Here is a 14,389-nt window from a genome sequence, read left to right on the forward strand (position 1 = left end):
GCAAAGTATGACTCTTTAGCTCAGACTGAAGTTAACCATGGAGTACCACAGCACATCTCATGTTTGTTGCTTGTTGCTCTCTGTCTCTGTCCCGTACGTTTCTCTCTTTCTATCCCCAAAACCCAACAAGAGTATCAGAAAGCCATGACCATTGAGCCAGGTTCTGCAAAATCGTCTTTCTGTTAAAAAGTAATTTTCCTTTTTACCATTGCCTATGCTTAAAATTAAGTGACTAATATTAAAAGTGCCCTGAGATGACTGTGTTGTATTTGGAGCTGTAGAAATTAAATTTAGTTGTATAATTAATCAAAAAAGGGAAAAGGCTAATAATCAGTTCACACAACACACTGTAGTGGCTAAATGTCGGTTCTTAACTTCTTGACCATTTCAATCTGTGTATCATACACGGATTCATTTCCTTCCTGAGATTCATTCAAATAACCACTCAGTCAGACGGAAAGAACGAGTCTACTCATGTTAAAGTTTGAACGATGGTAGAAAACAGTGTGTTCACCCCGTCTTTAATGAATCTCTCACAAAAAAAAAAAAAAAACACAAATCCTTTTCACATCCGATAAATGCGTGAGCTCCAAAAACGTCATTGCTCAGCGTCAGTTGTTATTGGCTATTCACCCTGGTAAATCTAACATTCAACTGAATGCAAATTATACAAATACAAATTCTAACAGTAACGCAGCTATAGTATTATCACAGATATTCTGCAGCATGCAAATACTGAACATGTCCAAAAAATTACAAGTAAAAATGAACTTAAATTATTCAATAGAAAATGGCACCGATACACACATTTTACAAAAAATTGACCACTACAAAAATGGAAGAACAATTGTAAAACATGTGGCATTACATAGGTAGTATGGTGTGTTGTCAGAAGACACAAAAATGAGACCTCATTTATGTGGCAGTGAGGATTTCATTTCAGAAATATTTCAGGTTTACATGGCAAAATTCTGCCATGTCAATTTACATGGCGATAACAGGAAGACTGAAAATGATGTAGTTTCATGTTTAGCCACGAGTGGGGGCCATTGTTTTTACAATGAAGCCATATACACATACAGTCTGAGAACATGTTTACAGTGTTTACAAAGAAAAGCCATGGCCCATGGGTGTGTGTACATTGTGTGTGATACTATGAGACAAGACGGCAATCACATTTCATTTGTACATGTAGCATTTCTAGTTTTGTAAAAGAACTATAAAACACAATACATGTATTTCAATAGTTATCTGTACCTCCTTTAAAGCTGCAGAATGACATGGGCTCTTCATGTCTGCATCGCTGTCCCCTCACGTGACACACTTTGCTCCAATAGGGTTCTTTCCTTCTGTACAGACATCATTTTAGACCTTCCTCGAGGGGCTTGTTTTTTTTTTTTCCAAAATCTTTATTGGAAATATAGGCAGACAGACAAACAATTGTATATAAAATAAATTTCACAGTGTACATATTTACGACTGTATATTCTTTCCTTGAGGAGTTTGCAACAATGTATCGGTTTTAAATGACGTAATCATGTAATTGACCTAGATATGCAAATAAGCCACCACCAAATTAGATAATAATTTAACACTTTGTGTATGAAGACATGTAACAATTTATCACTTTGAAACATTTTTTATTTGGTTCACAAAGACACATTCACCGTTATTAAGACTTCAATGTAAATGCATTAGCTGAAATGGTTAAAAATTGATCTTTAAAAATATTTCCACAGTATTTATGTCAGATATCCAGGGTCACAACATACAGTCTGAGATATCTCAGGCCTTCACGATCTGTTTTATTTGAATTGAATTGAATTGAATTGAATTGAATTGAATTGAATTGAATTGAATTGAATTGAATTGAATTGAACTGAATTGAATTGAATTGAACTTTATTGTCCCACATGGGGAAAATGGTCTTGGGCATAGTAGTGCAAAGCTGCAGACAAACATTTAAAGACACAAAGCAACAACGTAACATTACAGAGACACGATATATACAGTAAAACAATGCCATTTGAGATAGATAAAAGATAAAAAAGTGTAGACTTGGACAAAGTGCAAATGTGTGCGCGTGCATATAGTTATGAACGGGAGAGCTGCGGGAAGAGAAAGAGTGGGCGAGGGTGGGCGGGGGATCAACATCTGAGGGCCTCCCTCCTGCCCCGAAAACTGGGAGCAACCCAGGGGGAGATGTACAGGACCCAGAACCCTCTCCATACAGGGAGGGTTTGGGGGGGTGGGGGGGTCCAGGGTAGTGGATCCACAGCTGAGAGGCCTCCCCACTACCCCAGACAAGGAGTGGAGGAAGACCAGGCTGAGCTGATTTGTTTGTTAAGCAGAGTAATGGAGGCAGGCACAAAAGAGAGCTTAAAGCAATTGTATTTGCATCTGCTAGCTCTGTAGCGCGTCCCTGACGGCAGCAGGTCGTACGCCGAAAACAGAATGTGAGAAGGGTCCGCTAAGATTTTAGAGGCTTGCCTGACCACAGCCTCCTCATACAGAAGCTGAAGCGGTTGGGAGTCTGATTTCTCCACTAGCTTTAGTGCTGTTGTAACGATTCTGTGTAACTTGGTCTTACTTTGGACTGTCAGGGAGCCGTACCACACTGCCATGCCATATCTTACAACGCTCGCAAAAACTGCACTGTAGAACATGGCCCTGATCTCTGCACGCACACCAAACAGACAAAGTCTTCTAAGGAAGTGCCGTCTTTGGGCTCGTCTGCTGCACAGATAGTCAACATGTTCACTCCAGCTCAGGTTGTTGGACACCATCAAGCCCAAGTATTTATATGAAGACACTTGTTCTATGGGTGTATTGGTGATGGTTACAGGGTCGTGAGTCATGGCGCCCCGAGGGTCAAAGATCATTTCTTTTGCTTTCTTTGTATTTAACAGTAGATGATGATCGTCGCACCAGGATTTAAAGGTGTCTACCTCCCTGAAAATACACGCTGGGGTCAGCCTTTGTGTCTAACAGGGAGAGAATGATGGTGTCGTCGGAGAACTTAATAATGTGGTTACAGGGGTGGGTGCTCTTGCACTCATTAGTATAGAGTGTAAAAAGAATTGGAGAGCTAACACAGCCTTGCGGGACACCTGTGTTCCTCTGTTTTGGAGTGGAGAGTGAACCATTTGCAAGGACCTGCTGAGAACGGTTTGTTAGAAATGAGTAAAACCATTTCACAGTCACAGGATTTACATTCAAGTCGATTAATTTCTGTATGGTCATGTTTGGCTGAATTGTGTCAAAGGCAAAGCTAAAATCTGTAACTAACACTCTGGCGTAGGCTTGGGGGTGCTCAAGGTGTTTGTTAATCAGATGTGTGACTGTAATTGCCGCATCCTCAGTGCTACGCCCCTGCCTATATGCGAATGTCCAGACAACTGTCAACCTCTGATTTGAGCGAGCTGACCACAATTTTTTCAAAACATTTCATTATTATTGAGGTTAACGCCACCGATCTGTAGTCACCATTTGTAACAGGACATGCAACTTTAGGCACTGGCACTATTACAGACTTTTTCCAGAGCTGTGGTACAGTATGGCAGTTGTATGACCTTTGGAAAATGGGGCACCAAGCCTGAGCCAGTTCAGCTGAACAGTTTCTAATCAGGGAGGCAGATAGTCCATCTGGTCCTGCAGACTTGCTTATGCAGACTTTACCAAAAACTGACTGTACCTGATGCTGGTTGATTTGAAGTATTTTGTTCATGATGTGCAAGGGAGTCCAAGATTTCTATGCCCTGCTGAGAGCAGCTGTGAGCCTCGAACCTTCGAAAAAAGTCATTAAGTTCATTTGCGCGTTTCCTTCCTGACTACTTTCAAGAGTTACGAGTTGCTTCTTGCTAGGAGCCATATTGCTGATGTTTTTCATATGGTCCCATAGGCGCTTGTTGTCAGCAGCTCTGTAACATTGCTCCATTAAAGTCCGAGTAAAGCAAAATCAGCCATTTTCTTCTAAACACCTTAAATAGGTCATAAATGTGTTTCTTTACAACATATAAAAGCCATTCCTACATTAATGATTAATTTTGGAGGTTGAGTTCACAGACTTTTTGCAGAGCTTCTATGTTCAGGATTTAATGGGTGTGTCAGAAATCAGGGCCACGTGTAACGCGGCCCTCATTGGCATAAACCCGCCCCCCGGAAGCTGAAGATATAAACATATCTAGCGCATTAACATCGGTGGTTTTCCCGCTAGCTTTCGAGTCTTGGATAGCATGTGGTACGACAGTTTGCAGCCAGCTAACCAGCCAGCTAGCCAGGCATGTCACCTCCACGTCGCTCGTGCATCTCTCCTGGTGCCGCATAGCAGTGTGCAGGGTAACGATGCCGTTAGCTAAATAAACCCGCGCGGCCTGCCTTGCGGGTTGCCCTCGTCCCCCCGGGGGTGGGGGTCGGCGTGGCCGGGTTCCGGGCGGTGTCTGATGCCGCCGCGGAAGGCGGGTCGGTTTCGGAGGGCGGTCGGCAGCGGCGACTCTGGACACACGCCGGGCCCTTTCCGTGGATCTCCCCAGCCCGAACGGGAACCGGCGGGTCGACTCGGCTGGCGCCTAGCAGCTGGCTTAGAACTGGTGCGGACCGGGGAAATCCCACTGTTTAATTAAGACAAATAAATGACCATTCTGATGGAGACTGTGAGGAATGGCTGAGCACTCTCAGCATCTGACTCAATTGGTCGGACTGGGTCCGTCTGATGAGGCTGTTGGCGCTGGCTCAATGGAAGCTCATTAGACGGACCCAGCTGGAGGCGGCTCCCCTCCCGCGTGTGGGCGTGTCTCCAGGCTTCTAGCTGACACCCCCCCCCAGCGTTTCACAGCAGAAGTGCTTGTTTTTCCATGATTTTGAGACCTTATTTATATACTTAGCATTTTTTTTTTAATCAGTCAAATTTGGCTCAGTGGTGAGTGACATGTTTATACAGTGTGATAAACTCACAACACATTCAACTCACAATTTCTGCTTATACTTTAAATTCAGATACTAACCTGTTTTGATCTTAAATTTGTAACCAGAAACAAGACATTGCTGCCCATGAAGGAGAGAGTGAGTGGCTCTTGAAAGAGCCGTTGGTTCAGATTCGTGGTGTAAGACATTACTTGGCCTTGGCCTGCTTCTCGGTCTTCTTGGGCAGCAGCACCGCCTGGATGTTGGGCAGGACGCCACCCTGAGCGATGGTGACTCTACCCAGCAGCTTGTTGAGCTCCTCGTCGTTGCGTACAGCCAGCTGCAGGTGACGCGGGATGATGCGGGTCTTCTTGTTGTCGCGGGCGGCGTTTCCAGCCAGCTCCAGGATCTCAGCGGTCAGGTACTCCAGCACGGCCGCCAGGTACACGGGGGCTCCGGCTCCCACACGCTGCGCGTAGTTTCCTTTACGCAGCAGCCTGTGAACACGGCCCACCGGGAACTGGAGGCCCGCACGGGACGAGCGGGACTTGGCCTTTGCCTTCACCTTACCGGATTTTCCTCTGCCACTCATGCTGTTGCTGTAGTTGCTATTTTTCAAAGAGAGATTCTCTGCGAAATGTGTCTCCGCACTCTGAGTCTCTGCTTATAAAGACTGAGCGCGCGGGACATTTCTAAACGCACCAATCAGAAGCCGCTTCTGCAGGGCGGTCTGCTCTCAGTTTAGGCGCGTGCTTTGAACTGGCTTTCCTCCAATCAGCAGCTTACAGTAAAACGCAACTTGCTCTCACGTGGCTCTGCTGACCAATCGGATGAGGATGCGTCACAGCTGAAGAATTCAGACAGATACTTTAAAAGCAGCTCGAGCGCCTTACTCTGGAGTATCGATAATTGTCGTTTACAAATCACAGATGGCTCGTACCAAGCAGACCGCGCGTAAATCCACCGGAGGCAAAGCTCCCAGGAAGCAGCTGGCCACCAAGGCCGCCCGCAAGAGCGCCCCGGCCACCGGCGGAGTGAAGAAGCCTCACCGCTACAGGCCCGGCACCGTGGCTCTGCGGGAGATCCGTCGCTACCAGAAGTCCACCGAGCTGCTCATCCGCAAGCTGCCCTTCCAGCGCCTGGTGCGAGAGATCGCTCAGGACTTCAAGACCGACCTGCGCTTCCAGAGCTCGGCCGTCATGGCCCTGCAGGAGGCCAGCGAGGCTTACCTGGTGGGCCTGTTCGAGGACACCAACCTGTGCGCCATCCACGCCAAGAGGGTCACCATCATGCCCAAAGACATCCAGCTGGCCCGCCGCATCCGCGGAGAGAGAGCTTAAACTCTCTGCAGGGGAAACACAACGGCTCTTTTAAGAGCCACAGAATTCTGTCAAAGACCTGAATCCTTTATCATTTTCTGTGAGAAAGTAGTTGCGCGTATATGTATATATATATATATATATATATATATATATATATATATATTAAAAAAAAAGTTAGTCTATTTTTAACAAACAAATATGTGACAACTTATAATAGATGAATTATTTATGGCGTTGCTCCACGCTGCATAGATGACATAGAAATTACATCAAAGTAACATTACAGCTTTAAATGTCTGCTATGTGGAAAAGGAATTACTGTTACCACACAAATAAATGCTGCTGACAAGGATGACTTGGTTTGGGGACAGGGATGAAAGATCTCAAGTGGCACATACTGTTCTTCGATCTGAGTTTGGTGCTGAAAATTGTATTTCTGCCGATCGGGGCTTCATGTTGGACTGAGAGACATTTCACAGGGTCAAGCAACCTCAGCTTGGACCAGATCCTCTCTGACACCACAGACTCCGTTTCCACTACGTGTTACGACCACATCACTGGACTTTCCAGTGAGTTTTTTCATCCACACAATGCTATTATGAATTGGGTACATCAATTTCTAAAGTGACCACTTTTAATGGTGTTTTTCTACAAACCAGTCACTCTCAAACTTTGTACCATTTGAGAAAATGTTCAGCTTTCTAAGTTCTACCATGATGGCTGCCTTTAACATACATAAGTGGAGACCTACCTGATTAGCTATGGACTCATATGCTTATTGTAATTGTGAATTCCATATGGTGTATATGTTTTCATTCTCAGTTTTACACTATTATTTGTGACCAGCCCCCATGCACCACCAGAGGGGGCACGCGAACCACTGCTGTTACTGCTGTGTGTGGACTCAGGATGTGGTCACATGTCCACCTGGCGACAGGGATCCTCACTGCATCAGTAATTAAAAGCATTGCTGTCTAAAACATCTGGTATTCACATTTGTGTTGAGAATTACAAACAGGAAATACATTATACATCCCCAATTGAACATTTCATCCATCTAAATCCTAGCTGAACTTTACAGCACAAACTTTAAGAGCAGTCGTCTATCTCTTTGGAGTCACAAGGGTCAAGTGGGTAAAAGGCCACAGTCATAGAAACAGCAATGCATCTTAGAAAAGAAAAAATAAATCAGTGACAGGGACAGCTTAAGACAGCATTACCGGTTGCATACTCTAAAAAATACAGTTACCACAGATGTTTAGAAGGAACGTTTCTGATAATAGAAAGGAACAACTTACATGAGCAGTTGCTTTCAGTCATGTGAGGGATGGTAAATTCAAATTGTTTTAATGGCATGGTTGGCAATAAACTGGAGTCTAAGATTCACGACTGGTCGTGGTCCAGTATGTTTTTAAAGTGTTCAGCTGCGACAGTTACATTTGAGAGAGTAAAATTCCTCAAACATCCCAAGGAAAAATAAACCTTACTGCTCCACGTTGTCACACATTGTGACATTTAGCAGTTTGTAGCAGGAGTAGCAACCTTGGTCAGGGGCTGCTTCAAATGAGATGGCACAGAATCACGCTGAGCAGAGGTCAATCGCTCACAAGAAGCTGTCATAGACGTTTATAATTAAAGAAAGAAAAAAAAAAGAAATCAGAATGCTTGGGTTAGATCTCAAACCCATATGAATCGTGGCGTTTTCTAACCTGAGGCTACATTTGTTTGTATCCTGTGCAGCTGCTCACCTATGCCATGAAATGTTAGTGTGGATGTTTCGTATCAATATTTTTTTCAACTCATAGCTTGGGTATTTCCTTATAGTGCAATGTTATGAAGTTAAGGCATTTTTGTTAATGCAAATTAAATGCTTAGTACTTACATACTGTATTAAACGTGTCAATCTCAAATATTTAACACACTGAAGGGAGTAGTTTTCACTGCGTTAGGTGATGGTTTTGAGTCTACACATAAACTACTTGGCTTATCCATTCAGCAATACAAACGCTTGTGTGCTGTAGCTGCAGAATTATTATCCAGTGAAAACGTCAAGAGTCCAAGTGTAACAGTTTATAGCCGATTTGTGACAGATCATATGATATGAAGTGAGTGAGAAATGGACTGCTCTCCAGAGGAAGTGGGTGGCTCTTATAAGAGCCTTTGGGTTGTGACTGCAGCAGCAGAGCGCTTTACTTGGAGCTGGTGTACTTGGTGACGGCCTTGGTGCCCTCGGACACGGCGTGCTTGGCCAGCTCGCCGGGCAGCAGGAGGCGCACTGCGGTCTGGATCTCCCTGGAGGAGATGGTGGAGCGCTTGTTGTAGTGAGCCAGGCGAGACGCCTCCGAGGCGATGCGCTCGAAGATGTCGTTGACGAACGAGTTCATGATGCTCATGGCCTTGGACGAGATGCCGGTGTCGGGGTGGACCTGCTTCAGCACCTTGTACACGTAGATGGCGTAGCTCTCCTTCCTGGGCCTCCTCTTCTTCCTGCCCGGTTTGCCGGCGGTCTTGTTCACGGCTTTCTTGGAGCCCTTCTTGGGCGCGGGTTTGGCTGGTTCAGGCATTTTCACTTCCTGGTGTTGAGCTGCTGCGGTGGGACTGTACTTATGCAGGCTTCATGCAAACGAGGCTGTGCTAGCGCTTGTCTTTGATTGGTTCATCTGCTCAGCGGCGGAAGTTGAAATGCTTTCATGATAAATTATATGACGGAGGTCAAAAAACACCATTAATAATTAAAACAGATGGAGTTGTGACATTGAGTCGCATTTTGTTTGTAGTGTAGGCAGTTTTTTCATCAATTTGGTGAGTAATACAGCTTGTACTCGTTCTGACAGGGGTGAGTGTTTCCGTGTACATTGCCACCACTCTAAACACAATCCGCAGGGCATCAAATACTCCGCAAACGCCAATGGCTGGTAAAAAAAAAAAATAGTGTGGTGTGTAAAAACACTCACCCGCCAGTGGCCGATGTGAGTTTGTTTTCGTGCTTTCAACCATTTCTGCGGATTGTCGGGACTATTTTGACCCTCGCGGCGTTCTGTACTGAGGCTGCGGTTTGGAACGGCGTGACGTCAGAGACATGGAGGCCAGATCATCCTGCGCTGAAGGAGGATTGTTGCTCTTCGGGAGTGCGTTTATTCTGGGATTCTGGGATGACAACAGTGATCATCATAAACAGATCAACTTCAGTCTCTGTATTTTCACCTTTCAGTAACATAAATCATTCGCATCTGTCATGCCATAGACACTAATACAAGAATTACTTCACTGAATGGAAATGATACAAACATATATGTGAATTAAACACCGCCCGCTTGGATGCGCAGGTGGGGGAGACGAGTGCTCTCACATACACACGAGGCAGACCACAGAGGTAGAAATGACACCGATGAATGACATGCAATATCGACATATAACTCGATTTCACCGGACTGGAATGGACTGGAAACACAAATGAAGCTATGTTAAACTCTACAAATTCAAGGCCAAGTAGAAAACGAATGGTGTTAGTTCAGTATATGGTTCAGGAAGAGCTTTAACTGTTGGAGTAACTGATTTACCAAAAAGTACTGTAGTCTCTGTGTGTTTTGTTGTGTAGGTAAACAAGACTCATTATTGGAAAGTGTTCAGAATTGAGATCTCTAATGACTTGTTATGTATTGTTGTCATTGCTATCGTTGCACTACTAATCAAAGAGAGTAGGGCATCGCCATAGCGGTGTTGATGGACAAAGGCTTACCTGGTGGCCTCTTCAAGAAACACAACGGCTCTTTTAAGAGCCACATAATTCTGAAAAGGGCTCATTCCTCGAATTTTCGATTCTTTGTTTGATTGATCCATATTCATGCCGGGGCTTAATCTAAGATAATTGATCTATGTTGCAAGCATTGTCATTTAGAATGTAAAACCAAATTCACAATGCGTCAGCTCTACCAAATACAGATGCATCATGATTATAACTGGTTAATGAAATCTCCCAAAATAATGACATTGCCTCAGTGTCAGTCAGCAAATGGGTGGTAGATGATTGAAAAGCAATTGTAGTTGTACATTATGTTTATGGGGAGTTCGGCTGTTTTCAGAGAGCTGCTTATTGGTTCTTTCAAATAGATCCTAATTTTGTAACCTCAGATTTTAGCCTTACCTGGCAAACATGACTGATGTACTGATAAACCCTTTTGCATTCAGTGATTTTCAGAAATATCCCTTAAGTTTCTTACATCTCTTTCTGCGATTTTGTTCTATTTCAAAGGCAAATATTCCTGTACTGTTGAAATCAATAATTTTTAAACTGATAGTTTTTCTTCATCACTCTAAGGCATGTTGTGTGTCATGAGGTGTTGGGATCATTGTCTGTGACAGCGTTTTTCTACTTGGTGGAGCATATGTACAATTTAAGACTTTGACAAAACTTGTATAACCTTTGACCTCTATTGTGGAGAGGGGTTGGAAATCTGCTTGACAGCAGTGCCTCTACAGCAGTCACAAATTGAGAGCAGCTTCAAGAACCCTTCATCAAAAATGTTCTAAAATAAAAATGTAATAAAAAAAAAATACATTTGTTTCTTATTTCAAACATTCACATAAACTAAATATTATACTGTCAGTGATGCAGCAAGTGTTCACTTACATTAAATTCTTGATTTGTGGAGTTATATGCTATTAGCTGTATAAATACCAGCAAATAAAGGCTGGAGCTGAGAGATTTTCAGATTTGGGGATTATTGCTACAAATGACCACAGAGGATGTTAACCAATAATAGAAATTGAATCATTTCTAAAGTATCAAATACGCAGATAAACAGGGAACATCTTTTGCTCCATACACAACCAGACATGCTCAATGTGCCTGGACAATTACAGAAGGCAATAAGACCAACACACAAGTAGAAAAACCACCAACCATTGTAGGTCTGAATATACAGGCTATATTATTGCTAAAAGCAGCAATAAGTAAATGCTGAAGCACCAAGAGGGTCACAAGACACATTTATTTTTGTCATACCTCAATGAAAAAATAGACAGACTTTGTAACAACTTAGAAATTTTTAACTTGACAGGGTTAGGTGATTTCTTTTCTTTCTTTATAGATAATGTTGTATTTTGTATGTTCTTTGACAATTTATACAATTTAACTAAAAAAAAAGCCACTTCATTCAAAACATTGAATCGCTGAAATACTCATTGTGGTTTCTTAAAACTGTGATTCTGCTGTTAATATCATGTCGCAAACACTAAAAGCTCAAAGACTGAATTAATGATGTAAAGGAGTGGTTGAAGAAAACTCTTGAAAAAGGTAACCTCAGAGCAGACGCTGAAGGTCTGAGGACTGCGTGAAACCATGAAGCATATTTGATCTGTGATGCTTGTGGTTAATTACAGTCAAAGTTTAATTTCCTGCACATGTAACAGCTTGGAAATGTGCACATAAGGCTGCCTCCAATCGCTGTCTGACGCAGGTTGCGTTTTGAGCAAAATCTCTTCTAGAATTATCCACCTGTGAAACATGCAATTAAACAGATGCAGATTTCATCAACAGTTATGCATTGTGGCCCAAACTCTCATGGTTTTATGCAATATTAGGCAACAGGAAGGCTTTGGCTGACAGGAAGGCTCTGGACTGAGTCAGGAAGTCAGCACAGAACATCATAGAAGTGCAGCTGTCCTCTGTGCAGCAGGGCCACAAGCATCGCCCGTGACAGTTCACACCCCGAACACAGCCTGTTCTCACTGCTGCCCTCAAGGAGGAGATACAGGTCCATCAAGGCCCGCACCTCCAGATCCATCAGGTCCTTTTACCCCAGTGCAATCAGAGTGCTGAACACAGTGCTCTGTTAAACTGTCCACTGTAACGTAAATACACTCACTTCTCAAGATGTACATATATTTATCTATACATACTTTTGTTGCTGCTACTGGGTCCCCTGCTGTACATCATCTGTACATTGTACTTTTTATATTCCAACGCCCCTTGTGCTTTGCTGCTCCTGTGTATATATTTACATTATTGATATTCTTTACTTCTTTTCCTATTTGCACCAAGAGTTATCTTAAATTCCATAGTACTTGTATGATGACAAACACATTCTGCCCTATTTTAACTCGTTACACATTTTTTTCTTTTTATTTTTGGGGTGCAAAGTAAGCCCCTAGGCCTATTGGATCTACTGGTTCCTGTACACCTACAGCTGACGACCTTCGAGGGAGAAGATCTTCTTACAGGCAAACTCAGCCTTGGGCAATAGCATTCACAGAGTCCAGTAATGGGGGTAAGGAGGGAGTTATTAGTGTGATCAATTAACTATTCATCGTTGCTGTGCACGCCTTCATAGTGAAATAATTACTCTCTGACAAACTCAAGACTCTGGATGAATAAACGGCCTTTGTCAATAAACACCCTCCAACAGTCCTCGAAAATCCAACGACCTTTTTATGGCACAAAGATACAAATGTGTTTAATGTTCTAAATCGTAACATGTTTTTTTAAAACAGCAAGTCGAAATAAATCAAAATTGAACTCTTTAATTCACTAGTGGGCGGCCCTGAAAAGGGCCTTTGTTTTGTTTGGTGCGGTCGCTGGACGGAGCTTCAGCCTCCGAAGCCGTACAGAGTGCGTCCCTGCCTCTTGAGAGCGTAGACCACGTCCATGGCGGTGACGGTCTTCCTCTTGGCGTGCTCGGTGTAGGTGACGGCGTCCCGGATGACGTTCTCCAGGAAGACCTTGAGCACGCCGCGGGTCTCCTCGTAGATGAGGCCGGAGATGCGCTTGACTCCGCCGCGGCGGGCCAGGCGGCGGATGGCGGGCTTGGTGATGCCCTGGATGTTGTCCCGGAGGACTTTGCGGTGGCGCTTGGCGCCTCCTTTGCCCAGACCTTTCCCTCCCTTTCCTCTGCCGCTCATTTTCAGATCTCAGAGTAGAAACACTGAATAAGCTACAGAGCGCGAGGGACGGATATATGAAACACATATGAGGACGTAAGAGAACACAGGGGCGGGGTTACATTCTTAGGCGGTTCTGATTGGTAGAACTGTTTTTGGTATGCCAACGCCACCAATTGATTGACAGCGGCAGGACCGAAAGGGTTTAAATAATACCAGTCATTGAAGAGAGATAATTTGTTTTCATGCGGACTCAAAACACATGTTTTTGGTAATTTCAACCAGTGTAATCTGCGCTGAAACTATGTTTTTAAAACTTAACGTTAAAATGAATAAACTCAGACGAATAAGGCCAAAAGGAAATCTGAAAATCCATTCGCTTTATTCATAATGAAATGTTTCTCATTTGTGCAATTTTTTGTTTTCAGTTGGCATTCAGTACTTATACAATAGTATCCCAACTGCTCACGAAAAAAGAATAAAATCAAGAAACGAGCCATGAGAATTGATTATGGGAATGGTTGGTCGTGAAATAATATATCCTTCAGACATTGCATTTGATAAGTGAAATGTGGGCTTCATTAAGCAGTTATCTTGAGAAACACGTGTGTGTGTGTGTGTGTGTGTGTGTGTGTGTGTGTGTGTGTGTGTGTGTGTGTGTGTGTGTGTGCGTGTGTGTACATGTACATGTTTGCCAGTCCATAAACAAATGGCTTCTCCAAAGCAGTTAAAGCAAATTTAAAGAAAAACATATTGAGCTTTTACTTTTAACATACAATGAGAGAAATTTTAAATATATTTTCATTTTCATCTGACATCCATCCATGTGATCACACAGCTCACCATGGGCAAGGGCAGGGTCAAGGAAGACAGGTCTCAGTCCATCACATGTGACCTCAGGTTGTATGTGGAGGAAATCCACACACATGGGGAGAACATGCAAATTCCACACAGAAAGATGTGATGCACTAACCATTGTCCTCTGGCCTCTTTCTGAGTAAGTTATTGAACTTTCATGTCGCAATTCTATTCACCAAGGCTGTATCATTCTTGACTACATGCTTGTCATTTGACTATTTCTGCTGCTGTAAACAATTATTCACTTCAAACATCAAACTTTATTTTCATTATTATACAGTATATTGGTACTAAACATTGCAGGAAAAACTCAGAGAAACAATCTGGCCATAGTCTGTCATCATTTCTAAACATTTCTAAACAGATTTCTTAAAAAAAAAAAAAAAATATATATATATATATATGTATATATATATATATATATATAT

The 14,389-nt window shown here is 43.1% G+C and overlaps 4 protein-coding genes across 5 annotated transcripts; 1 reads left to right on the forward strand and 3 right to left on the reverse strand.

Moving 5' to 3' along the window:
• Positions 1 to 5,110: 5,110 nt before the first annotated feature.
• LOC115389953 (histone H2A type 1-C-like) lies at positions 5,111 to 5,524 on the reverse strand. Its single transcript, XM_030093543.1, has one exon. The coding sequence runs from the start codon at positions 5,492 to 5,494 to the stop codon at positions 5,111 to 5,113; it is 384 nt and encodes a 127-aa protein (XP_029949403.1). The 5' UTR covers positions 5,495 to 5,524.
• Positions 5,525 to 5,816: 292 nt separating this feature from the next.
• On the forward strand, positions 5,817 to 6,337 carry LOC115389923 (histone H3). Its single transcript, XM_030093512.1, has one exon. It carries the CDS (start codon positions 5,832 to 5,834, stop codon positions 6,240 to 6,242), a length of 411 nt encoding a protein of 136 aa, XP_029949372.1. The 5' UTR covers positions 5,817 to 5,831; the 3' UTR covers positions 6,243 to 6,337.
• A 259-nt stretch (positions 6,338 to 6,596) lies between these two features.
• On the reverse strand, positions 6,597 to 13,133 carry LOC115389946 (histone H4). Of its 2 annotated transcripts, none has more exons than XM_030093535.1 (2): positions 12,807 to 13,133; positions 6,597 to 6,606 (listed from the first exon to the last, which is right to left on the reverse strand). In XM_030093535.1, exon 1 carries the CDS (start codon positions 13,122 to 13,124, stop codon positions 12,813 to 12,815), a length of 312 nt encoding a protein of 103 aa, XP_029949395.1. In that variant the 5' UTR covers positions 13,125 to 13,133; the 3' UTR covers positions 6,597 to 6,606; positions 12,807 to 12,812. The 2 variants fall into 2 exon arrangements, with proteins under 2 accessions (XP_029949395.1, XP_029949396.1); XM_030093536.1 differs by lacking the exon at positions 6,597 to 6,606 and adding an exon at positions 7,999 to 8,407 and having other exon boundaries at positions 12,812 to 13,133.
• Positions 8,266 to 8,802, reverse strand: LOC115389938 (histone H2B 1/2-like). The gene has a single exon (XM_030093526.1). The coding sequence runs from the start codon at positions 8,786 to 8,788 to the stop codon at positions 8,414 to 8,416; it is 375 nt and encodes a 124-aa protein (XP_029949386.1). The 5' UTR covers positions 8,789 to 8,802; the 3' UTR covers positions 8,266 to 8,413.
• Positions 13,134 to 14,389: the final 1,256 nt, after the last annotated feature.

This window comes from Salarias fasciatus, chromosome 6 (assembly GCF_902148845.1).
Source record: "Salarias fasciatus chromosome 6, fSalaFa1.1, whole genome shotgun sequence".
In the NCBI taxonomy this organism is placed as follows: domain Eukaryota; kingdom Metazoa; phylum Chordata; class Actinopteri; order Blenniiformes; family Blenniidae; genus Salarias; species Salarias fasciatus.

Excerpts from the sequence above, each read along its gene's own strand:
- LOC115389938 (XM_030093526.1), bottom strand. The coding sequence starts at position 8,788 with ATGCCTGAACCAGCCAAACCCGCGCCCAAGAAGGGCTCCAAGAAAGCC.
- LOC115389923 (XM_030093512.1), top strand. The coding sequence starts at position 5,832 with ATGGCTCGTACCAAGCAGACCGCGCGTAAATCCACCGGAGGCAAAGCT.
- LOC115389946 (XM_030093535.1), bottom strand. The coding sequence starts at position 13,124 with ATGAGCGGCAGAGGAAAGGGAGGGAAAGGTCTGGGCAAAGGAGGCGCC.
- LOC115389953 (XM_030093543.1), bottom strand. The coding sequence starts at position 5,494 with ATGAGTGGCAGAGGAAAATCCGGTAAGGTGAAGGCAAAGGCCAAGTCC.